General features: G+C 42.6%; 1 protein-coding gene across 1 annotated transcript in view; it reads left to right on the forward strand.

Moving 5' to 3' along the window:
• The first annotated feature begins 2,092 nt into the window (after positions 1-2,092).
• LOC126336082 (potassium/sodium hyperpolarization-activated cyclic nucleotide-gated channel 1) overlaps positions 2,093-27,572 on the forward strand; it is a 1,174,950-nt gene continuing 1,149,470 nt past the window's right edge. The window contains exons 1-3 of the mRNA XM_049999562.1: positions 2,093-2,256; positions 5,345-5,568; positions 5,728-5,913. Coding sequence (XP_049855519.1) covers positions 2,093-2,256; positions 5,345-5,568; positions 5,728-5,913 — 574 coding nt within the window. The remainder of the gene's footprint in view (positions 2,257-5,344; positions 5,569-5,727; positions 5,914-27,572) is intronic.

The raw sequence follows: 27,572 nt of genomic DNA on the forward strand, positions 1-27,572 counted from the left end.
ATTCACAAAAGAAAAGTATGTTTACTTTCATATACATAGTCATTACTATTATTATTATTATCCTTGATTGTTATAATTATTTTTTATTGTTATTGTTATCATTGCACTACTGTTATAATCTCTTATTTTTTTCTTTAACAACAATACTGCATAATACGGTATATGTCCTTAATGTTCTGTAGAAACTGTAACGCGTTCAATCTGAGTATGCCTGGTTAGGTGTAAGAGAGGGCCTGAAGGCCCCAATCTTGCCAGGTAAAATAAATGCATAAATAAATAAATAAATATATGACCGAAACCGGTCACCTATGTTCTTGAAGCATACGTGATGTTATCAAGACTGAATTTTTTAAAGAAAAATTTTTGAAGTGGAGACTTGTTTTTGAGAGTGACAGACAGCTTCAGCCACTGGACTGGCCGTCGATCACGCCTGTAGACGACTTCTAGGAGCATCAAGAGCTACAGTTAGGCAGGTGTTTGATTCTTTTGTACTTACTTTGGATTTATCTCATTATTTTAAATTTCTCCATTTTCCTTTGAGCACCGACCGGAGTGGCCGCGTGGTTCTAGGCGCTGCAGTGTGGAACCGCGTGGCCACTATTGTCGCAAGTTCGAATCCTGCCTCGGACATGGATGTAGGTGATGTCCTTAGGTTGGTTAGGTCTACGTAGTTCTACGTTCTAGGGGACTGATGACCTCAGAAGATAATTCCCATAGTGCTCAAAGCAATATGAACCATTTGAACCTTTGAGCTCCATTTACATCGTAAAGAACTAAAAAGTCTTTATTCCAGCGTTGGCAAGACTTACTGAAATTCGGATAATGGGAAAATTTATTATGTAGTATTTATTTTTCAACGACGATATAATACATGCTTCAGTGGTCTGGAAACCTGTAAAAGGTTGTAATTTTTTTCTGGTGTGTATGTGTGACTTCTGCATATGTGGCTAGAGTCTTGCGCAAAAAATCTCCGAAACAGCAGTGTAGATTTCGATTAAACGTGTTACACATATTAGTTACTATGTGGAAATAGTGTTGGGGGTAAGAACGATGGACTCGCTATAGGAATGGGGACGATAATGCTGGGAGAGAACATGTGTAGGGGGGATGGATGGGGAGGGAGAGATGTACAGAAAGGGGGAAGTAGGTGACAGTCACAGAAAAGAGGGGGAGAAGGTGGCGAACAAAGAGTGGGGAGGTTTAAATGGTTCAAATGGCCCAAGCAGTATAGGACTTAAAATCTGAGGTCATCAGTCATCTAGATATAGAACTACTTAAACTTAATTAACCTCAGGACATCAGACACATCCATGCCCAAGGCAGGACTCAAACCTGCAACAGCTGCAACAGCGTGGTTCCGATCTGAAACGCCCAGAACCACTCGGCCACAGCGGCCAGTGAGAGGGAGAGAAGTAAATTGTCAAAGAAAGGGAATTTGATTGTATGGATCGAGAATGGTGGTGGACGAGATGAGGAAATGAACAGACCGAGGGGAGGGGGTTTGACGGACAATGAGATGGGATGCGAGACTGATAGAGAGAAGAGGATGAGGAAATGGACAGAGAGAGACGAGGAGGAGGATGAGACTGACTTAGAGTGGGATACGATTAACTTATAGGGGCGTAAATGGGTAGGAAAGAAGATATTAGAGAAGTGCAGCAGAAGATGGACAGAATATACGTGGAGGAAGAGATGGTCAGACGAGGAGGAAGAGATACAGTAAAAGAAGACTGTAATAAATGCCTACCCTGTCAACGCCAGGTAGTCAGCTAGTGAGACTATATAAACAAACAGTTTTGGTGTCAGTGATGTCTCGATACGGACTATTGAGTGGAAGGAAAAATATCTCACACGAATGTTCTGCACGACAGCTGTACCTCGTAGACCCCGAACGTCGGAACTGCTTACCTGAAGCAGTGGGGAGTGTGATCGTGTAGCGGGCGCTTCCTCTAACGAGCGAAGGTCAAAGGCCGAAAGGAAAGCGGGCAAGCGAGTGAGGCCGCGCGGCGGCGGTTGGACCCGGCCGGGTTGCCCGTCTCCCGGATAGCTGGCGAACGGTTATCGACTGGGCAGCGGCGGCGGCGGCGGCGCGATGTCCGCGGAACGGGTAGTAGCTGCGCGGCTTGGCGCGGCGCGGGCCCCCGGCGCTGGAGCAGGGGAGCTGGCGGCGGCGGCGGCGGCGGCGGCGGCGGAGGCAGCCGAGCGGCTGCGAGCGCAGCCGGGGCCGCAGATCGCGCCGCGCACTCAGCGGCCAGCGCGCAGCGCGCCCACGGCAACGCCGCAGCACGCGAGCACGCCCGCGCGCCACGGCCTGTCCTCTCGTCTCGTCTCGTCTCCGGCACGCTCGTCGTGCGTCACCCGCGCCGCGCCGCCGCCGCCGCCGCGTGCCGTGTCGTCGCGTCACGTCTTGCGAGGTGGTGACGGGGATGCCGCCGCTGCTGTCGCTGCCGCCGCCGCCACCGGCGCCGCGCTCGCCGTGAAGGACGGGCCGACCGACGTGCACACCAATACTACCGGATCGCCTTACCTCTGCGCACAAAAGTTCCTCCGGGCGCCCGTAGATTCACCTAAAATAGCGGGGTGTAGTTTCTTTATGCCAGTGATTTCGACACTATCGACATCATTGCCGTATCACAGACCGCTCACCTTTCGAGATTTCCTTTAGGTTATTCGGCCAGCTAGCTAAGAAGTAGCGGCCGACCGTTGACGCAAAGGCACATCGAGGCGCGGACACAACCAGAGACGTGAGCTTTGACGGCTGAGGTCAGGAAGAGTGGAGATCTCTAACGGGGACATCCTCACCTGCCACGTCGTCTACGAGGGATGAACCACAGTCGATTCCATCTCTGCGTGGTGCCCAGTGACTCGCCGATCGGCACACCCACAATATCGGCTACGGTGCCACACAATATCCACGACACTGTTCGCAGCTGCGTTCTGTGCGTGTGACTGCAGTGTGTCCGCTCCACAGCCGGTGCCCGCGTGCTTACTGCTTTCCGTGCAGTTCTCTTCTCTCGGGTATGTTCGAAAGCCCGAAACAGAGGACTTGTAACTGTACGAACCATAGAAACTACTGTGCAGACTGTTTCTTCTGACACTCACTCTTCATTTTTGGTACGAAACTTTCGGCGGAACAGAAGAGGAACTAGCGGAAAGCGCCGTAGAACTATGCGCGTCTACCACAAAGCAATCGACACGATTTCCACAACTGACTTCCCTTCTACTACTTGAAGAAGTTTACTGTTCCACGTGGAAAAGTTCCATCTCCCTCGCTCCGTTCCTCCACTTAGTGTCTTGTGCTACTGTCTAGAGTATTAGCCCAGAATCTATCTCGTAGTGTACGCAGGCTGTTGGGACTATCGTAATTCGTTCACTCTATGCTCTCCGTATACCAGAAATATGCCTGGACATTTATCAGTCTCTTCTGCAACGGCGCCAAAATTATGCGACAGCAAATTTCCCGCAGTTCTAACCCTTTCGTTGGTTGTAATATCGAATCCTTAACCGTGCCCGTTTTAATGTTGTTTCTGGTCTGCCGTGGCTTTCCTCTTTAATACGCCAGTCGCTTTTCAAAGTCAGACAACTGTTGATTGTCTTAGTACAAAATTCAAAGTCAACTTTTTATTTCGGAATTCATCAATCGTGTCACATTTCCTGCTTCGTGAAAAAGTTACGTGTTGTCGGATTTCTGAATTCCGTTTTACTCCTTTTCTCCTACTGCACCAGATTAATGTCTTCCAGGAACTGCGTCTCATTTCCTTAAGATAAATTTAAGCCCTGGTTAAGTTTCAATTAGTGCGTTTTGCTGAGTTACGTTTTCTTCTGATAGAGCTCTTTAATACTAGGGACATCTGAAAATATCTTTAACTTAACATTTAGTTATCTCTAATAGACCTTACGAAGAACTATATTTAATGTGTTAGACCTCGTTATTGCACAGAAATTTCATATACTAGAACAATTTACAGGTTTTATGTGTACGTTTAAAGGATGTTCAGTATGCGCCTCGCAGTTGCCATCGTAGGTTGCTGTCCCTTCTGTACTGACGTAGTTTCCCGGTAGTTCTCTGAGTACCTATGGAAGCCTCTGAAACCTTTGTGCCAAGAATGCGATTTTCAGTGACGGCGTTGTGATGAAAATAGAATGAAATTTTTGATGAGATACTTGATCAAAACAAAAAAAAATATTTATATTTATTTATGAAAAAATTTATAATGTTTGTAAAAATTAATAATCTGTTCTGAAATCCATGTCGCTCTACCGTTTACAAATAAAGTTACGGGGCCACATAGAATAAATGCGCACATAGAAACGAATTTAATTCAGACAGTGATTCTTATGTCGATTGCCTAAATACATACGCAAATTAATTTGTCACCGTTAGTGCAGCTGTGGTTACGTGCCAACTGAAATTGTTTAAAAAAACTTGTGAATTTTCGGTGGTATTAATAAGTTATTCTAAATGTGTCCTGATACATGGAAGCTTTAAGGAGAAACGGAGAATAGGCAGAGAGAACCTGTGATGAAAACCAGTCGTTAGTACATTTTTAGAAGGGACGTGCGAGATATACTACTACATAATTTAGTGATTATCGAAACAGAGGTGCTCAAATGTTTACGGGTTTGGTAAGCTGGTTAATTTACAGTTAGAAACGAATCGTTTTAAGACGAAGCGGATTATTTTGCGCCGTTGTGGAGAGCTTTATACTGTATTCCGGTACTAGTAGTATATGAATAGCTCTGAGAACCTTTCTAGACATATTCGAATGAATTGTGGTGGAGATATAGTTAACTGTTGTTTAAGAGGGAAACTACGGCGTACTTCTCTCGTTTAAAAGTGTACTTTTACTTTTGTATGTCACCGAGTGCAACAGCCTGCGTATGAGAGAAGTTACTAACAAGGAGAACGTTTGAAGAAACTCTTATGCGGAGTGTTGCTAGAAAAGCTTCAGAGTGTTTAATAAGACAATGAGAAAACTTACCGCGAAACAGATTTGTATTAATTAAAATCTTATCAATTTTGATGTGAGGAATTCATTTGGGTATATTTTAAGAAGATATCGTGACTAAGACTGGCCTGAAACCTTCGTTTGGAGTCACAGGTTGCTGTGTTGCTTCGATATCTCTTAGATGACAGTATATGTTGACGTTGGTCTCTTTCTTAGAATTCAAAGTGTGCTACTACTCTGTGGATTGCATTTTCTCGAAAAGTTACTGATTTAAGACATATCTGAGCGTATAACAGATCGTCTTCCAAACAAAACGAGATAGACTTGGGTGGTGGAATATTTGAGGTGATACGTTCTGTACGGGGAGCTCTGTTTCGTTAGTGACGTGCCGCGAGAAAGTCGGAGGCTTCGGAGCTCACTCGTGCAGGGGTAGAGGATCGGCGCAGAGTCGATCCCCACGTGCGGCGGGGAGGAAGACGCGCCAGCAAAATCTCGTCCGAGGCGCTCGTGGAGGGGGGGCTGTGGCAGAGCGCCTTGCGCCGGCGGGCCCTGTCGGACGCCGGTGGTTTCGGCGGCGTCGACGTTGTGATCTTCGAGGGTGGCGACGACGGCGGCGTCCGTAGGAGCGACGGCTTCGGCGACGGCGTCGGCGACGGCGCCAAGGCAGCGGCCTCGGGCTCGGAGACATGGCGTAGGGCGATGGCGTCTGCCAAGCGCCTGGTGCTGTCGCTGCGCGGGCGCAAGCAGGCGGGGGGCGGCGGCGCCGGGGGCGGCAGCGGCGGGGGCGGCCCGGGGGCGGCGGCCGAGCCCGGCTCGTCGAGCAGCACGCGCCTCGTGCCCGCCGCCGGCGCCTCCTGCCACGAGCTCGACGAGATCGCCGTCGTGTCCACCAACGCCGACCCGTGCCACGTCAAGTATGGCAGCGGCTCCCTCACCGCCGTCAACGGCCCCCGCCTCGTGCCAGGTAACGCCGGCAACAGGTGGCTCGCACCGCGCTGCCTCGCCGCGCCGCCTTGCTAACCACATAAGCTTCCTCACTCTGGCGGGGACAGGGCTCGAGCTACTAGCTCACACCAGCTTACCTACACACTGTGTCTTCCAACAGGCCCTACGTGTTTTGTACAGGTACACGCGCCTGAGAGGCTGATTCCGTGTCTGTATCAAATATCATGTACCATGAAACCGATTACTAATCTTCAAGTTCTTTGTTTACGATGCGTTGTGGAAACCTTACTCCCTCATCAGGAGGCAGATCACATTTCTAGATCAAGTGCATTGCTCCCTGGATACCAGCCATACGGGAATATCTTCTCTTACGAGGTAGTGGACAGGGGGTGCGGGGTGGATGGGCAGCGATGGTGTAATTAATATACAGGGTGTTACAAACAGGAAACATTCCACTCACACAAACAAATAAAAGAAGTTATGTGGGCATGTGTCCGGAAACGCTTAATTTCCATGTTAGAGCTCATTTTATTTTCGTTAGTATGTACTGTACATCGTCGACTCACCGCCAGTTGGCCCAATTGAAGGAAGGTAATGTTGACTTTGGTGCTTGTGTTGACATGCGACTCATTGCTCTACAGTACTAGCATCAAGCACATCAGTACGTAGCATCAACAGGTTAGTGTTCATCACGAACGTGGTTTTGCTGTCAGTGCAATGTTTACAAATGCGGAGTTGGCAGATGCCCATTTGATGTGTGGATTAGCACGGGGAAATAGCCGTGGCGCGGTACGTTTGTATCGAGACAGATTTCCAGAACGAAGGTGTCCCGACAGGAAGACGTTCGAAGCAATTGAACGGCGTCTTAGGGAGCACGGAACATTCCAGCCTATGACTCGTGACTGGGGAAGACCTAGAACGACGAGGACACCTGCAATGGATGAGGCAATTCTTTGTGCAGTTGACAATAACCCTAATGTCAGCGTCAGAGAAGTTGCTGCTGTACAAGGTAACGTTGACCACGTCACCGTATGGAGAGTGCTACGGGAAAACCAGTTGTTTCCGTACCATGTACAGCGTGTGCAGGCACTATCAGCAGCTGATTGGCCTCCACGGGTACACTTCTGCCAATGGTTCATCCAACAATGTCAATCCTCATTTCAGTGCAAATGTTATCTTTACGGATGAGGCTTCATTCCAACGTGATCAAATTGTAAATTTTCACAATCAACATGTGTGGGGTGACGAGAATCCGCACGCAATTGTGCAATCACGTCATCAACACAGATTTTCTGTGAACGTTTGAGCAGGTATTGTTGGTGCTGTCTCGATTGGGCCCAATGTTCTTCCACCTATGCTCAATGGAGCACGTTATAACGATTTCATACGGGATACTCTACCTGTGCTGCTAGAACATGTGCCTTTACAAGTACGACACAACATGTGGTTCATGCACGATGAAGCTCCTGAACATTTCAGTCGAAGTGTTCGTGCGTTTCTCAACAACAGATTCGGTGACCGCTGGATTGGTAGAGGCGCTCTCCTGACCTCAACCCTCTTGACTTTCATTTATGGGAGCATTTGAAAGCTCTTGTCTACGCAACCCCGGTACCAAATGTAGACACTCGTCGTGATCGTATTGTGAACGGCTGTGATACAATACGCCATTCTCCAGGGCTGCATCAGCGCATCAGGGATTCCATACGACGGAGGGTGGATGCGTGTATCCTCGCTAACGGAGGACAGTTTCAACGTTTCCTGTAACAAAGTGTTTGACGTCACGCTGGTACGTTCTGTTGCTGTGTGTTTCCATTCCATGATTAAGGTGATTTGAAGAGAAGTAATAAAATGAGCTCTAACATGGAAAGTAAGCGTTTCCGGACACATGTCCCCATAACATATTTTCTTTCTTTGTGTGTGAGAAATGTTTCCTGAAACTTTGGCCGCACCTTTTTGTAACACCCTGTATAGATACAGGGTGTTTCAAAAATGTTCGGTATATTTGAAACGGCAATACAAACTAAACTAGCAGCGATAGAAATACACCGTTTGTTGCAATATGCTTGGGACAACAGTACATTTTCAGGCAGACAAACTTTCGAAATTACAGTAGTTACAATTGTCAACAACAGATGGCGCTGCGGTCTGGGAAACTCTATAGTACGATATTTTCCACATATCCACCATGCGTAGCAATAATATGGCGTAGTCTCTGAATGAAATTACCCGAAACCTTTGACAACGTGTATGGCGGAATGGCTTCACATGCAGATGAGATGTACTGCTTCAGCTGTTCAATTGTTTCTGGATTCTGGCGGTACACCTGGTCTTTCAAGTGTCCCCACAGAAAGAAGTCACAGGGGTTCATGTCTGGCGAATAGGGAGGCCAATCCACGCCGCCTCCTGTATGTTTCGGATAGCCCAAAGCAATCTCACGATCATCGAAATATTCATTCAGGAAATTAAAGACGTCGGCCGTGCGATGTGGCCGGGCAATATCTTGCATAAACCACGAGGTGTTCGCAGTGTCGTCTAAGGCAGTTTGTACCGCCACAAATTCACGAAGAATGTCCAGATAGCGTGATGCAGTAATCGTTTCGGATCTGAAAAATGGGCCAATGATTCCTTTGGAAAAAATGGTGGCCCAGATCAGTACTTTTTGAGGATGCAGGGACGATGGGACTGCAACATGGGGCTTTTCGGTTCCCCATATGCGCCAGTTCTCTTTATTGACGAAGCCGTCCAGGTAAAAATACGCTTCGTCAGTAAACCAAATGCTGCCCACATGCATATCGCCGTCATCAATCCTGTGCACTATATCGTTAGCGAATGTCTCTCGTGCAGCAATGGTAGCGGCGCTGAGTGGTTGCCGCGTTTGAATTTTGTATGGATAGAGGTGTATAGAGGTGTAAACTCTGGCGCATGAGACGATACGTGGACGTAGGCGTCATTTGGACCACAGCTGCAACACGGCGAACGGAAACCCGAGGCCGCTGGTGGATCATCTGCTGCACTAGCTGCGCGTTGCCCTCTGTGGTTGCCGTACGCGGTCGCCCTACCTTTCCAGCACGTTCATCCGTCACATTCCCAGTCCGTTGAAATTTTTCAAACAGATCCTTTATTGTATCGCTTTTCGGTCCTTTGGTTACATTAAACCTCCGTTGAAAACTTCGTCTTGTTGCAACAACACTGTGTTCTAGGCGGTGGAATTCCAACACCAGAAAAATCCTCTGTTCTAAGGAATAAACCATGTTGTCCACAGCACACTTGCACGTTGTGAACAGCACACGCTCACAGCAGAAAGACGACGTACAGAATGGCGCACCCACAGACTGCGTTGTCTTCTATATCTTTCACATCACTTGCAGCGCCATCTGTTGTTGAAAATTGTAACTACTGTAATTTCGAAAGTTTGTCCGCCTGAAAATGTACTGTTGTCCCAAGCATATTGCAACAAACGGTGTATTTCTATCGCTGCTCGTTTAGTTTTTATTGCCGTTTCAAATATACCGGTCATTTTGTAATATTACCTAGTTTCACTCACCAGAAGCAATCTTCCTCAAATATCCATTGCTGTGGTGGCACTCTGCAGAACCAGTTCACACAATGTTGCATTTGGAGGTGGTACCGACGAGGACTTTGAATATTTATTGTGTTGCCGCTTGAGAAATGGTTATTATCTAAGGACGCTTGCGCCGGCCTGTCGAATCTAGCCAATACATCAAATAGTATGAGGCCTGCAGCGACCTCTACATTGAACTTTCAGAGGGGCAGGGACATTTTCTCGGAATTTCGTATAGGGGACGCATGGGCTCCACTAGATACTTGTAGAGTAATAATAAGTCATGACGATTTATTTGACTTGTTAGCATAATTACCTTTATTTCGGTGGTTGGGGTGCTGACATTTTGCCTGCGTATCCAGCAATGCTGGCAACTGATGTGTTATGCTTGGGGATCATATCCACCTGTACCGCATCAAAAACAGCCTGAAGATAACGCAATGAAGCGTTGAAACTGGTAGCGACAAAATAAAGGAAAATCATAAGGACGGCTGTAGGTGTTCTTCTCGTCTTTTTTTTTTCGTCAAGATAGTAAACGGACGTCGTCTCGGAGTCCTCCTCCTAAAAGGATGCAGTTACAAAAAATATATAAAAATGGTCGGGCCATTTCATCCAGTCGAGAGGCTATATCGCCTAGAGTGTTTCAGTGTCCAAACAACAAGCATTTGCCACAAGGAAACCTTTCTCGTCCTTTTGTACCCACACGCACTTCGCGAAACCATGCAGCGCGCTCCTAGCACTTTATCGAGAGGCGCAGCCTGTTACGCTTTTTACTCCTTGTTCCATATCTTTCTCGGACCATGAAGCACCTGGCTTTTCCCTTCTGTATTACGGTCCATCCAAACGAAATCAAGAATACTGGTTCTCTAGGATTTCGCAGTAAAACATGAGTTAAACAAATAAATTGACTAAGCGGACATAGCTCCAAATCTACGGCGCCAAATAGATCCATGTGCAGAAATTTCGAAAGAATCATACCTTTTTGGGTAGAGCCAGCAATATTTACTGGTATACACGCCGCGTTGCCTTTGTTCTTATCCAAGTAAAAAACAATAAAATTTTAAAATTTGTCGTTATTGTGCATGGTAGAACGTGATTTGTGAGGCTGTAAAGTTTAACTATGGAAATAATTTGTCAAAATTACAGATAGTTTGTTATATTGTCCTGTCAATAATGTAACAGAAAACACCGTTACTGCAACTAGATGCGGCGACGCAGAGTAGCACACACTGAAGGCAAAAAGACCTTGACTGTGTGAGGTGTTAGCACTCTGATGTAACACTTCTACTTCCGGCGCATCATCCCCTTGAACGAAATAACCCCGGTGTATCTTCGTAATACTTAAGCCAAATTTAGTTGTCAAACTGTAAAGACGTAACAAAGGCTAGTGCAACAACCTTCGAACAGGGCATGTACAATGTGATACGGCGGCCACCCTGTCATCGCTTCGGGAACAGCCGTGTATCCTTGCACTGAGTGAACCCATACACAAGGTGCATACCTGTCAAATCTTCATCAGCGAATCTATCCACACAGTAGTGTAGCACTGTTTACGTACAAATAACACTGCCGAAAAAGTAAATGCGAGCTGTACTGATTTCAAAGTGGGTGGTACAGTTTTTAGCAGGAACTACCGTGAGTGAATGGAACATGTGAATTCATAAACAAGACACAGAGCACATATCGCCGATACCCGCGCCACTGTGAATCTATTTTAGTCTAGTATGGATACAGAGATAAATAGGGTTCAGGAATCAAAAGTGATGTATGCTGAGGTGACAAAAGTTATGCGGTACCTCCTAATATCGTGTCGGACCTCTTTTGCCCAGCGTAGTGTACCATCTCGAGGTCGCATGGACTCAACTAGTCGTAGGAAGCCCCTGTAGAAATAATGGGCCATGCTGCCTTTATAGTCGTCCTTAATTGGGAAAGTGTTGCCGGTACATGATTTGTGCTTCAACTAACCTCTCGGTTACCTCCCGCAATTGTTAGGTGGGATTCCTGTCAGGCGATCTGGGTGGCCAATCATTCCCTCGAACTGTCCAGAATATTCTTCAGACCAGTCGTAAACAATGATTGTAGCCCCAGCGACATGGCGCACTGTCATCCATACAAAATCTTTCGTTGTTTGGGAACAAGAAGTCCATGAATCGCTGAAAATGGTCCACACCAGTCAATAATCGGTTCAGCTGGACCGAAGGACCCTGCCCCTAAACACTTGTTAGCCAACGACTTCGTCAATGCATGCTAGGAATCAACATTTCTAAGAGGCTCCTACTGGAGGACTAATACAGACTACGAGTTATTCACAAGATGTTGATAACCACTAAGCACTGAACCGGTATAGCCGTTGAAAAATATACGTGAACATTGACTTAAAATTAGTTTGGTCACTGACCCTCACTGCCAGCAATACTTCACATTTGAACAATTCATCTGTTCAAATTCACCGACTAGCCCTTTGATTTGCCAGCGAAAGTCAGACGTGAAAGCTTATAACATGTGCGAAGAAAGGTTTCCTTGGCCATTGTCAACTTCAGTAAATTTCTTAATAAAGACAATTAACTTCCTGAATGAGTTCGCTACGGTTGTGAATTCTTATGAATACTGCCGTCAAGATTAGTGATTCATACTTTGGATTTATTACGACCTTTCAGCTACTGCCATCATCATATTTATAATTTAACGTAAAATTACATAAGAATGTTACATTTACATGACTAGTAGACAAAAGTAAAAATGTAACTAACAATACTTTTATTTCGTAAAATAATTTTCCGTATCAATTACTGTAAAACTTTGAGTCAACATTTAAGTTCCTGTTGTAGGTGGCCTTCATCAGAACAATACAAATGTAATCCTTGGTAAGTGCCGTGTTTAGATCACACAGAATAACTTTTAGATTCTTTGAGTCAGTTCCGAAAGAACATCATTGATTCCATAGAAGGAGCCGGGAAGTGGAAATTCACACCCTTACTGAAACTTTCACTTTCAGTTCAATTCCTGTTGCATGTTGTCGGTCGGTGTTGGTATAACATTACACAGAAGTATTATTTTCCACCTGTGGTGTCAGTGGTCATTGAAAAATTACCAAACTGACACTGGAAGCCGCAAAATGTACTGAACGCTGTATTGGCTCAGCAGGAAATGCGTTGGTCAACAAAGCGGTATGATCAAAAGGATACATACCCAAACAGAGAAGCTCACGCCCTTGACACACTGTTCTCACTACAAAGGTAATGTGGTGAACCAAGTCGTACTTCAGATGTTACAGCAGACGCTGTAGTCTGATATTCGTCCGAGGAAACCGCTGTACCTGAATTCATCCTATTGCGTTCTGCGATGCTTTTGTGGAAGAGTACTGTAAAAAAGATGGAACCTGGAAATGGATGAAAATAAGTTGCTAGAAACGCGAGCATAGTGTCTCTCGAAACCATTATAAAACATTACCGCTACTGCATTTTAGATTCTTACCTGCGTTTTTATATCGCTTATTTTGTAATCTTTTTTATGTTGTCTTTTGCGATAGTTATTTATTACTTGGCTTAACAGTTACTCTGAGTAACCAAAACAATATGGCAAGTGTTGTGCCGTGCGTCCGTACAGAACGGGCGAGGCACGTAAGACGAGGCCACCGCCTTTCCGAGCACAGTGTGCCAACACCCCTGTGGCAGCAGCGTGGCAAACTGCGAAGTGCTCACGTTGGGGCGCCACAAGAGATGCAGCAGTCATACCGCTGGAGTCGACGGAGCCAATCAGGATGCAGCCCCTCGTGATTAAGTCGCGTCGTCGCAGCCCGGAAGGGGGGTCATCTGGTGGGCCTCGTGGAGTACGGGACAGGTTTCCTCTCAGACGCGACCCTGTTACTGCGGTAGTGTTTACGGGAGATGAATTTTGGCTACCGACCTGAACATGAGTGATTTTGCTGAGTTATATTTCACCTTGTTTTCAGAATAAATCTTCGAAGTTGTAGTTAATTCCGACTTTCGACTCGATAATTTGTACATGGGACACAACACCAAGTATCCATTCTACATGGGCCACTAAGATAGCCAGTCAGTGGCCTACTGAAGGTTCTTATTATGTTGCTATTATTAAATCATCAAATATTTCATCAGCTTTTTAAAAAGTTCCTTTTTATCGTCAGCATCTAGACCGAATGCTACTATAGGGATATTTCGAAAGGACAATGTAAAGTCCTCTTGCACTACGATCACTTTGGGCCTAATGCATAATTTCACGTTCTTGCTATGATGTACCAACCGAATCACATGCACGCACAGAGAAAAATATCGAAACAAAATCAGGAAAACTGCAAGGCATTGATTTAACAGGTTGTAGTTTCCTTTACAACATGAATGCATTACCGTGTAAGCAAATCAGTCTGCTTTTTTTTCCTTTTTTGTTTGTGAGAATAGCTATGTACGCTTAAATCGGTTCTTTCCACGTTAACTGATGAGATTGTCACTATAAAACACAATGATCGTTGTGCGAAGTTATTTTGCATCAAATATTTAACTCTCAGGATATCGTTAACATTAAAGCCCAGAAAGATACACTCAATTGTGAGCGCTTCTCCAGAACTCTCCAGTTCATGTGTTACTACTAACCTAATCAAATCATCTGATGATTACTTGGTAATATGTGGACATACATAATGGTACCACTTGTGTGATCTGAGGCAGGAATACATATAAAAATGACGAGACTGTCTTGTCCCAGGTGCCCTTGTGATTATTTCATACATTGTATGTTTGTATGACTGAGGCAATTGAATGAAATTTTCTTCTGTCTATTATTTTGTGCACTTTCAATCTATGTTCTGCAGCTTCTCTGTAGCATTTGGTAACGCCGTAGAAAATTCTGTTTTAATGAACTAAATCTAACGTTTTCTTCTTCAGTCTCATTGACTATGTTACTTTTTCGTGACATGTACGTTATACTGCAGTGAAAGTCCTACACAAAAGCAAAAGTAATTTCACGCTTGCCCCTTAGCTGTATGACGTAGTAGATAAGAGATAAACGTGCTTTCAGAGGGTCTGCAAATGTCGCCGTCAGCTATACGCAATCGTTACCGACTTAAGGCAGTAGTTGTAACCGGGAAGGTCTTCGAAAAAGTCTGGCAAATGAAAAGTTTGGATAGAAGTTAGTATAGGTTATTCATCTTGAGCTGACTCAAGTCTAATTTAAAAGAATTCAACAGACGCTTTTCGCTTTTATTTATAAAGCATCTTCCGTGGCTATTGATATTTATTTACATATGCTGCTCCTTTCCTCCTTGCTAGCAGTGGTTGCTGTCGAAAGTCTTCATTTCACATCTGCACTGTGCAGTTTTAGGCATTCCGCAGTATTTCTTGCGCTGCACTGTTTACAATTCACTTTCTTAAACTGATTCTCATTCTGCACTTCCACACTGTTAATTGTAAGTAGTGTTGGGCAGGAAATACTACAGAATGCCAAAAACTGCATAGTTCAAATGTGAAATGAAGCCTTTCGGCACCAACCGCTGCTAGCAACAAGAGAATGAGCACAATATGTAAATAAACATCAGTAACCATGGGAGATGCTTTATAAATAAAAGCGAAACGCGGCTGGTGTAGTGCTTTTTAATTAGACTAATATCCTATAGTAACGTATGTTAGCATTTGCTGCAGAAGATGGCCACGCAAACAAATGAAGTATGAAAAGCTTGGAAATCAGCTCCAAAACGAAAGAAATATAAGGTTACAGATTTATCGAGATGTAGAAATAGAATAACAACATGAACTTAGTTAGGTGTAGGTACAGTAATAGGATCTGATTCATTGGGAGGGTAACAGAATATTTAGGAGTGTCTATATAAAATATTTCCTGAAAAAATATACTCGCAGCCTTTACTGAGGATTTACCAGAGTAAGTCGAGTCCACATGTGTTAGAACTCACATAAGAATGGAATATATAGAGTGAAGTCACAGTAATTTGAACAAAACGCAGAACGTCTATAAATGGCAATTCTTGAGGGAAAAAGTGTACTTTGATGCAATTGTTGAAGTAGATGGCGGCATTGCAGAAAGATTATAGGTTGTGTCTTCCTGGATTAAAGCTCTGAAGGCACTTGGGCAAAATCTGGGATGACATGCTCCTCATAATTTAGTGGAAAAAAATGTGGCACGTGGGAGATTTGAACACATATCTTCTTCTTCTTCTTCGTAGTCCAACATCGTGACCAAATAACCACGACGCCGTGGCTATTTAATTACGCTCGATGTTGCACACCTTGACCTTGGGCCATTCACTGTTTCTCTTTTGCTTCTTTTTTCACAGTTCGGTACACCTTATTCCTGTTTTCATGCTTGATTTGTGTTCAGTTTTTGATGGGATACCTACTGAGCCATCTTACGTCTGAATACGAGGGGGGTGTGATAAAGAGTTGCCCTTGTTAGTACGAGTCCCATTAGACCTATAGATACCAGTCAATTACCTATGTAACCAATTTTAAACAAAAATACACTATTCCACCTAAAAGCTCGGTGGTTCTTTTGGAAAAGAATTTAGCGCGCCAGTACTGCAACGGTAGGAAAGGTGAGAGCACCAGAAACAACGGAAACTTGTAGGTAGTACGTTGCATTTGACACTGTTAGCGTTTAATTACTGAGTAACTGAAAGTGTTATGTGAGATAGAACTACTAAGGTTCACCCACTGTAAACAGAATATAAAATGCTGAAAGTTTGCGGGTAAAATAAAAACAGGTTATCGGTGCCTTGTAGGAAGCAAAACTTTTGTCCAATTTTTTAGTGTGACAAACCAATCCTGATAGCTTTTCTCCTTATGAACTCTTAGTTGGGTTCAATTTGGACCACGTCGGACTGATGTTTATGATTGGTGCTATACTAGTTTCAGACTATACCATCATGCTCGCTAGGAGAGGCGTATGTTCTTTGACTTTCCTGCAAATTCTCAGACAGTAAATCTCCAGATTTAATTTCTGGTCTGTCGTAACAATTAGTTTTTAAGAGATTTTTCGGAGATTCGGCTACCAGTGAAAAGTACATTCACACGATCTATGTCATCTAAGTAGTCGTTTCTGGTGGAATAGTGCACGCCGGACTCCTTTACATATCTTTACTCTTTAGTGCAGGTATGACGTCTTTCTCTGTGCTCTAGGACACAGTTATCACTTCGTCATGGACACAACAGTTCCGCGGCTGCCCTGCCAAACAATTGACGTAAGCACAAACTGATGAATAAGGTGAAACGTGGCGAACGGTTCACTTACCCAACAGCCAAGGTCCGTTAAAAGAAAAGATGTGTAGGTATTGTGCATATTGAACCGGTGACCTAGAAACGACAGAGAGGCTTCGTCCCCTCCGTAGCTCTCAGTGGTTCACAACCTCACAACAGGCTACAGCAGCCCACTCACCCCATCGCCGCCCCACACCGAACCCAGGGTTATGTGCGATTCGGCCCCCAGTGGAACCCCCCGGAACGTCTCATACCACACGAGAGTAATCCCATATGTTTGCATGGTAGAGCAATTATTGTGGGCGCGTACGTGGAGACAGTGTTTGCGCAGCAATTGCCGACATACTGTAACTGAGGCGGATGGAAAACCGACTTAAAAACCATCCACAGGCTGGCCGACACACCGGACCTCGACACCAATCCGCCGGACGGATTCGTACCGGGGACCGGCACGCCTTCCCGCTCGGGAAGCAGCGCGTTAGACCGCACCGATAGCCGGGCGGGCAAAGAAAATGTACTGAAAACACAAATGTAAAATCAACTGAATTATGACAGAAGCGGATAATGTTGCAATATTTGCAACTTCTGATGTCGATTCCGACTCACTCGCGCCTGGCTTTGTAGACGACAAAGGCAATAGCTTCGTAGCCTTGTAGACTTTGTAGGCGACAAAGGCAATAGCTTCGTAGCCTTGTAAAGAGAAAAAATCGAATCGCAATCTTTAAGGTCGTAGCATTCTTGAGTAGTGTATCTACATCTGTCGTTGTTGTTGTTGTAGTCTTCAGTCCTGAGACTGGTTTGATGCAGCTCTCCATGCTACTGTATCCTGTGCAAGCTTCTTCATCTCCCAGTACCTACTGCAGCTACATCCTTCGGAATCTGATTCGTATATTCATCTCTTGGTCTCCCTCTAGATCATAGGAACGTTTTCTATTTCAGCAGGTAGGTCAGTTAGTTTATTTTGAGATTATAGTAATACTTTTTCATTACTGATATTAAATAATGAACAAAGAATCCTGTTTCCTTGCATGGAAACGTTCAATAATTTTTTTAAGGAAATTAAAGTGACAACTAAGATTCAGAAGTTTAACACATCCGATGAAGCATATCACATAAATAATACATATCGTAGAGTCAAAGATTACTTAGGAGACAAAAAGTAGGGTAGGTAAAATAATTAATGTAAACTAATAACTAGCAAACACCTCTGTTACTCGCTAGTACTTCTTCAAAACGTAGTTCACAGTAATGTAAAATCGAAATTACGAGTTCTGTTAGAATAATCTTTACACTTCTCTTAGCTCACTATTTCATTCACTTGTCAGCATTATCTGATAGTCTATATTTCGGTTGTAACGCATTTTTCAGATCCTTGTCTTATATTTTGTTACAAATCAATCTTAATTTCATGACTACATTTCATAATCAGTACAGTCAACGATAGTGACGTCATGGAATTTCATCGAGTTTATATCTACGCCTGGCTGTAAGACATGTGATCAATGATAACTCACTGCATACCAGAGTACACAGATAACTGACGCAGTTTATTTTCAAAACTCCATTCGATATGTCCTGAATCCTTACCCTTGTGTCTTCGTATATTTCACAAAACACGCTGTGTTACCTTATTTCTTACACAAGATTCAGTAATCGCGAGTAGTGAAAGCTTTATATTAAAATATTTTGAAACTATTTTTTGTTTAGTTTCCTGTCGCTGTTCCATACATATACCTTAATGGCGACTAGTTACGGACGGCAGTGTTCATTTTCGGACCATTGCGTGCATGTGATTATAAGATAATTCCAGGATAATGTATAAATATTTTGTTCTGCTCATACAGTGTATTTTAAACATGTCTGTCCTTGGTACAACTGGTTTCCGTATACTAGGTCAACTTCGCAAACGTGGTTGAGTGCCAACACACTGCTGGATTGGTTCAAATGGCTCTGAGCACTATGAGATTCAACTTCTGAGGTTATCAGTCCCTTGAACTTGGAACTACTTAAACCTAACCAACCTAAGGACATCACACACATCCATGCCCGAGGCAGTATTCGAACCTGCGACAGTAGCGGTCGTGCGGTTCCAGACTGTAGCGCCTAGAACCACTCGGCCACTCCGGCCGGGGTACTATTGTAATTACACACTTTAACATGACTGAGACCCTTCTGATTTCCCTACGCATCTAGAGGATTTATCAGTTTGTGTTTACATATTTGCATTCCAGTTAAATGTTAACGAAGTTGTGGTGATGGTATAATCAGCGATGACAGACGTAGATTACTTTGTCGTCTACTTATAATAAATACTTTTCTACCCGCAGTATGCGTTATATTGAAGTTTTCTGAAAGTATGTTAAAAACATTGAGTCAACTGATATAGCATCTATCAAGAATAATACCATTGTTTGTTTTAATTACGTTTCATTCTCATTTATCCAATGGCCTTGCCGTATTAGTAACACCGTTTCCCGTCAGATCACCGAAGTTAGGCGCTGTCGAGTTGGGCTAGCACTTGGGTGACCGTCCGGTCAGCCAAGCGTTTTTAGCAAGCGGGTTGCATTCAGCGCTTGTGAGGCAAGGTGAGGATCTACTTGATTGAGAAGTAGTGACTCCGATCTCTTAAACTGACATACGGCCGGGAGAGCGATGTGCAGAGCACATGACCCCCACATCCGTATTCAGTGACATATATGAGCTGAGGATGACACGGTTGGTGGTCGGTACCGTTGCGCCATGATGGCCTGTTCGTATGGAGTTTAGTTTTTTTTTTATTCTCATTTTGTGCACATTCAAAAACGGAATGTAAGGATTATTTTTTTTTCATTCTGAGACAGCTTTCTGGGGACTGCAACTGCAGCTCAGAGACATTGTGGATAACAGTAACAACACTCAACACTCATGAACTATTCAAATCATCAAAGAAATTATATCAGTTAAGAAGTCAAGAACTTAGAGGTCTTATCAATAGCTGCATAGCAATATGAGGGTGCTTCTTTTCCAACTACCGGTTTGACATCCTTATAGAGACATTTTCGGATTTGCTGTCAGGAAACAAACAACAGTGTGAGAGATTTTTTAAGTGGAAAAGATAGAGAACCATAGAACTAGAATTCAACAAGAAAATGGCGAGTACTCACAATGGCTATACTTCCATAATGCACATGGACAATTACGGCGTCCCAGCCTTCTGAAAGTTATCTGCGTTGGAAGTCAAACTACAACGTTGGGTTGTCACAATAAAATTGAGTACACCCAAAAGATACTTGTCAAAACGTAGAAAGCATGACTGGCTGAATGAGCCAGGCCTAGAAGTGGGGAACAAACTAATAACGAATTGGACACTCATGTGAACGGTGACAAAATGACAAAAATTTGACTAATGCCTAGGAAAAGCACTATAAGTACACAGGTAATATCATACAAAAATTAACACTCTAGTATGGAACCAAAACATCGAGAATGGCAGAAATCTGAAAAATAGCTTACCGGGTAATACCCTGTAGCATATATTACAAAATCCTGTAGGTACTAGCTGCATTAAAGTAATGAAGTGTAACTTAAAATGCTGTGTAATGTGCGTACTTCCGCTGTATTTCTGACAGACCGATGTGTTTTAAGAAGTCCTTGGTGGCTAGCAGTACACTGGAACGCGGAAGGCCATGGTGTCTCAAGGGGAAAACAAACACACGAGTAGCTGCGAGGAGGAAATCACTACTAGGAAAACAACTGAAGGCTGGGAACCGCATTACGTAGCTTTAAAAAACTATTGTAGGCATAAAATGGAAGTAAAACATAACCTGCTTTACATCAGTAGCTCTACATTATAAGATTACCAGTACTTAAATAGTACTCCAAACCGTAATGATCTTTTTACAAGCACCAAAGAAGCTCACTAAACAATGAAAAAACCCTCAGACGCCTTTAACAGAGACTGTCACAACTGGAATGAAAATATACGAAGAGCATAAATAGTACGTACTGTCTGGTGGACGAAGGAGCAGGAATGAATGCACTCAAAAACAATTAAGGGATTTTGAATGGGGAAGAGAACGAAACTCTCTGTTTACAGCGATTAAGCTTAACGTGGCCGATTAGGCTGCAAGAATTAAACAATTATGATAGTAATAACAAAATAATAATAATAATACGAAAGAGGTAAAAATAATTTCATACCATGCTTTCGTAGCGAGAAAACCATTACTATGCGTATCTCTTTCTGTATTCGTATAGTAAAACTTATCAATTTACGATTTTATTCGGATGACAGAGATGAAACAGCATTTAGGTACCCTTTGAACACAATGATGATACCATATTCTGTGTATGCAGCGTTAGTGTAGAACTTGAACGTCCACTTCACGGCCGACTACACGCAATTGCAATTCGTGGTCGCATGAAATTTCTGTTCGTATTGTAATGGGAAGTTTTTTGGATACAAGTACAGTCCATTTAATTTCTCGGCTAGTGGATGCTGTCGCTGTATTTGGTATACTATAGTTGTCACTACAGATTCCCTTGTTAGAGAGCCCTGTTTGTATATTGCCCATCTGATTCCAATCATAAGTGGTTATGTAAAGAAAAGTAGGTAGAAAATATGCTAGTCACAATTTTTAATTACCTGTTTCCTAGACTGATTTATAGAATTTCTAAATGTAATAATTTAATAACATAATGTGCATGTGGTATAAAGTATTTTGCCATGTACCTACTGCTGTTATCCACTGACCCTCTATTTATCGAGAAAGAATAAATTCAGAACAGCAGGTTATACAAAGCAACAGAGTAATTGAAGATATTACTAAAACAAACTCATTTAAAAAAGCAGCTAAATCTATTTCTTAAGGAATATTATTCTACATTGCAGGATTGCTTACATAACTCAGATAAGTTATTTGATTAGCAAAATATAACACAAGTAAGTAATGCAAAACCTTCTACCATTTCTGAACATCCTTTGAATTACTGCTGGACCTTGCAAAAAAACTCTGCGGTGGTTAATATTAACATTTTATCGTTTTTCTGAGCTCAACGTATTGTGAAACATTCCCTAAGAAAAATTAATGACTTACTGTGCTGAGAAACGTTATTGGATTTTCAAACAGCTGAGCAGAACTGAACGTACTCAGAGATTTCTCTCTTTAGTTATTCTGATCAACATTAAAGTGACACACAGCATTTTAAGCGCAACGCAATCTAATTTTCAATAATCCCTACACAGGAATGACCCTGACTAACAATAACCTATACCTTTCATGAAACACTTACATCACAAAAATCTTCTTTACTCGGAACTACTGCCATACAGCGAGTGCCAATACAGTCAGCTAAATAAAAGATTATAACTACTGAAGGCACTAACTACTGATAGGCATATTCAGCCAATGAAAGATTTTGATAGAGATCAAATAATGTATTTATCTTAACAATGTTCAAAAGTCATTATATCAGTTCATGATATCCAGCGTTACAAATTTACTCTTTCTGATGGACACGCGTCCAGATTGTCCGCTCTCAAAATTCTGCCATCTCTCTTCCCACATCCACTACTGCTGGCGGCTCACCTCTATCTGCGCAAAGCTACGCGCTGTTCACATCCAACGGCCCAACACTACAATAGCAAATATTCCAACAATGCAAACCAGCCACAGACTGAACACAGCACAGTCAGTGATTTTCATTAAGAGCGCTACGTAGCGTTACCAATATAAAATCCTAAACAGCCTACTTACAGTATGACTGAGTTTTTCAGGTAAGCTAATGGAATGTTGCGCTACACAAAATCAGAACCAATCATCGTCAGAGACCTGACGTCAGCTGACAGTTTATGTATAGTGTGCGCAGTGATTGGTGTTGAAACATTAATGAATAATGTACCAATAACTATTATGTTATGAAATAATATGTATATAGTGTGTGTAGTACAGGGGGTGCTTGATATTGAGAAATAATTGAATAGTATAGAAACAGTTTTTTAATTTATGAAATAACTTCTCTACAAGACAGTATTATAAACTATGGATAAACCAAATGAGGCTGTAAGAGCACGGCCGACTATCTCTCCCAAAGTAGTTGTAGCAGCACGGGTAAGTTATGGCATCATATTTCAAGAACAAAAAATTCTATAATTTATACATAGAGTCATTCATATACATAAAGACTGAGTTTCTCAAGTACAAGACAGATTGTTGACAGCATTTGCCTTACGTTACTTAGGGGCAGCATAGAAAATCAGGATCATGATCTTGTAGCTTCCCTGTTCACGAATACCAGGCCAGCCCTTTTAAAGGAACGCAATCGCATTCAACTTATCCCTAGTGTACAACACAGTTCTGTAATACAGTTATTTAAAAATGTAAAAATACTGTTCATTCGTTTCATAATACCGCGTATCGCAACACTAGGCTTACTGTACACACATTATTACATACACATACACATACACTGTCAGATTACATCCGTACCATGTTGACGAAGTTTGATTTTTCTTTTCCGTACAACGTCTTCCCATTTGCTTGTTGAGAAACAAAGCCAGTATGCCTCCACAATGAGTGACATATTGATCTCAGAAGAAAGATAACATGTACAATTATCTATTGACTGACTTTGGAGCAAAATGGATATTACAGAGTGAAAGTGAATTGTAAACCGCCAGAGTTATTTTAAAACTATGATGATGATGATGATGATAAAAATTATTATTATTGTTATTATTATTGTTATTATTATTATTATTATTATTATTATTATTATTATTATTCGTGTTATATTTCCATTTTTGACAAATTACTAATCTGTTATCTAAGTAACCTTTTACTATATAAAACACGTTGCTTGCTGAGTTCTTTGTAAGTGCCGTTTCACATAAATTAGATTTAGCAAGCTCTTTAATCTCCTAGGCTAATTTGTTTGACGGTTTTTTCATTGGTAGAAAATGCTGCCCTGAATCTCATATTTACTCTTTGTTGGCAAATGTAAGTTCAGTTTATATAATTATCAAGGTTATTTTTCATGCTCCTAAGTGATTGGTATTACTTTGTGAATACTTCCTACTGCAACCATGTTTCAATCATCTGTTCATTTTCCCCATTTTTTTTAAACAGCAACTAACGAAATGCATATTAGAGTAGCCATTGAGAGTGATACTTTGTAAATATGATGAGTTACTGCGTGGTATTAGCCAAGTGCCTATGTAGAAAAGACAAAACTGGATGTTAAATGCACTCACATGGTGTACTTACAGTTCCGAACGTCTTGAACAAATCCTTACAAAAAGTCCAACTACTGTTTTTCGATATTATATTTATGTCTCTTTTCTGTTGTTTAAAAACTGTCCTCATATTTCCTACATTCGTTTCCCGACATGCTGATGACATTCTGTTTGCAAGTCTCTTTATGTGTTCACTCCACTTTTATTGAAAATCAACATTCTTTCTTAGGAATTTTGTGTCTGTAGTTACAACATCAACATTTAATATAACATCGTCATTTTCGCGTTTCAAACTTAAAATAATGGATTTTTTTAGTTACTATCACTGAAACTGATTGGCCACATGTAATCTTCCTTGTGGATTTCATTTGCTTTGTCTCTAAGCAGTTCTCGTTTTTCTTAGTGACTAAAATATGGCTGCAATCAACAACGAGAACTTCTTCCCCATGGCTAACACCATTGATAATGGCCTGAATTTATATCAACAACGGCATTGGTTCTAATACTCAGTCCTGAAAATAAATTACACCAATGTATTTTCAAACTGATAATTGTTTTAGAAATTTTAGTCTTATCTGAGGCCAGTATTTCACCTGCGCCGTGTACCGTATGCCAGAGAGACCTGTAAGGTCGTATACTGATAAGCCAAACCATTCCGAAAGAGCACAATGCTGGTGAAAGCACAGATGTTTCAGAGCACATTGCTGAACATGGAGCACCGCAACAGACCACCCCTACGTCTTCACATGATGACGGAAAGACATCTTCAGTCACGGTTGCAGTGGGCACGTGACCATCGGGAATCGACCGTCGATGAATGGAAATGTGTCGGCTCTTCGGCTGAAACACATTTTTGTTATACTATGTCGTGGTCGTCTCCTCAAACGCCGTAATGGGACCTCTTGCAGTAATCGAATACACGCTGACAGATGTGAACCGCCTGCGGCGTTCACGCTTCTTGTCTTCCCCGACGGCGACGTCATTTTTCAGCAGTATAATTGTCCAAGTCTCGAAGCCGCCGCCGTGCTACAATTGTTTGATGAGCATTATAGTGAACTCACGTTGTTGTCTCGCTGTCAAAGTTAACTGCTGTAAATCGTACAGAAAGCACCTGGTTCGCTATCGGGCGGAATCACCGCGTACGCAAATCACCGGACCATTATTTACGCGAATTACATGACCTGTGCGTAGACAGCGAATGCCACATACCTCCAGAGATCTACCAACAAACTTTCGGATGCCTGATAAGCATTATCAGTGGTACATTTCGTTTCAAAGATGGTCAAATAACTAATTAAGCAGGTGATCACAAAGTTTTGGCTCATCAGTGTAAATGCCAGTGAATATGAATTAGGATTTTTCCTTGTGAAAGTGATCCACGAATAATTAAAATTACTACCACTGTTAATATTGTTCCTAGCCAAACATTGTGTTATGTCCCCACTCTAGAGTTCTCCGACCCCGGTAGCTGAGTGGTCAGCGTGACAGAATATCAATCCTAAGGGCCCGGGTTCGATTCCTGGCTGGGTCGGAGATTTTCTCCTCTCAGGCGCTGGGTGTTGTGTTGTACTAATCATCCTCACTTCATCCCAATCGACGTGCAAGTCTCCGAAGTGGTGTCAAATCGGAAGACTTGCACCAGGCGAACGGTCTACCCGACGGGAGCCCTAGTTACACGACATTTACGTTTACTCTAGAGCTTACAAGTCTCCGTGTTAGCAGTGCAGGCTTTCGTACTAACGACATATTTCCTTTCTCACATCAGATGAATTCGCAGTAGCATATAATGACTACTGTCACCTGTAGAATGGAATGACAACAATGAAAATTTGCGCCGGACCGGGACTCGAATTCGGATTTCTCGCTTATCACGAGATACCATTTGGCTATCCGTGCAGGACTCACGGCGAGACCCAAACTTCCATATGTCGTCAACCATACGTTGAAACGTCCCTTAGAAAAATTATACATAACTGTGCTTAAACTGACACACAATATTTTTAGCGCAACGCAATCTGAATTTCAAAAATCCCTACAAAAGAATGGCCCTGACTAACATTAACCTATTCCCTTCACAAATCACTTACCTCACAAAAATCTTCGTTACTCGAACTACTGCAATACAGCGAGCACCACTACTGCCAGCTAAATGAAAGATTCAAACTACGGAAGGCACTAACTGCTGCTACGTATAGTTAGCGAATGAAAGATTTTAATAGAGAACAAACAATGTAGTTACCTTAATAGTCATAATATATATAGCAGTTCATTACATCCAGTCTTAGAAATTTCAAAACTCTGCAATCTCTCTCCCCACATCCACCACTGCTGGTGGCTCACCTCCAACTAGTGGTGGGCAGGAAATCGCGTATCTGTTAGAAATCACAGTGATTGAGAAGTCACAGGTATCACAGTAACAACTTTACAAAATCTAACTGCGATTTCAGTCACAGTTAGCAGTCGCAAGTAGCATTTCACAATAAACGCCGTGAGCTATCTGTTGGCCGAATTCCATACTGCTTTCTGCGATTTCAGTGACAAATCGCAACTAAGAGTCGCAAGTAGCAACTGAAAAGCGCAGTTAACAGTGCCATCTGTTGGCCAAAGTTTGTACTACGCTCATCTCTGCGACACGCTATCGAGTCTAACTACGATTTCTGTGACAAGTCGCTACTAAGAGTCGGAAGTAGCAACTAAAAAGCGCAGTTAGCAGTGCCATCTGTTGAGTAAAGCTCATACTATGCTAATCGCTACCGAGTCAAACTGCGATTTCCGTGACAAATCGCAACTAAGAGTAACAAGTAGCAACTAAAAAGCGCAGTTAACATTCTTTTCCTAGTGCCATCTGTTGAACGACGTACGAACTTCGGTATAAGACCCTTGTGCGTCACGAGATCGGTGTGCTGTGTGTGCGTAAGAAGGACTTATTACATTAGTGGTACAAGTCCATTTTTGTTCATTTAGAGATACGGAGTCGTAAAGTTAAATGAGCGCTGAAAAATCTACAGTTGAGACACCAGAAAGTTTCAAGCATATGGCTTCTTGCTAGAAATGAACCTTTATTAATGTTTGTTTGGATCATTAATTTCAGAAGCATTATAGACAGGAAAGTGAAGGTAATGGACTTGTACCACTATTGAAATAAGCCCTTCACATTATATGACGACATGCACATTCATCATCAGTTATGATTGGTCAAACACAGCTGTGACTCTGAAAGTATTATATTAATAAGAAGCAACATTGCCTTTTTCTCCTGAAAATATCAAGTAACGAAACAAATGTGATTCTGCTTCCAATATGATAATTTTGGTTAATACTCCACATGTCTACAGGACTTTGCAATGTTAACACAGAGGAACTCCGACATCTGTATAAGTGTAGTGAAATGAAAACAGCATTATTGAGTCATATGAATGCCTCACTTTTATTCCGGCACAGTTCAAGACTCGGGATAAAAGTTTTGCCTCTGGTGTTCTACATGGCAGCTTCACACACACGAACTTTTTGCCGGCACTACAACCACCTACATAAGTAAGCTTTTCCTGTGTTACAAGCACTGCACTTAAGCTATTCCTGATGTAACTGGAAGATCTGTACTTCCCATTTTCATATCAACAGCCTCAAATGAGATTTTCATTATTCAATCACTGTATTTAACATTTATTATTCCTTTAAAA

Source organism: Schistocerca gregaria, chromosome 2 (genome assembly GCF_023897955.1).
Source record: "Schistocerca gregaria isolate iqSchGreg1 chromosome 2, iqSchGreg1.2, whole genome shotgun sequence".
In the NCBI taxonomy this organism is placed as follows: Eukaryota; Metazoa; Arthropoda; class Insecta; order Orthoptera; family Acrididae; genus Schistocerca; species Schistocerca gregaria.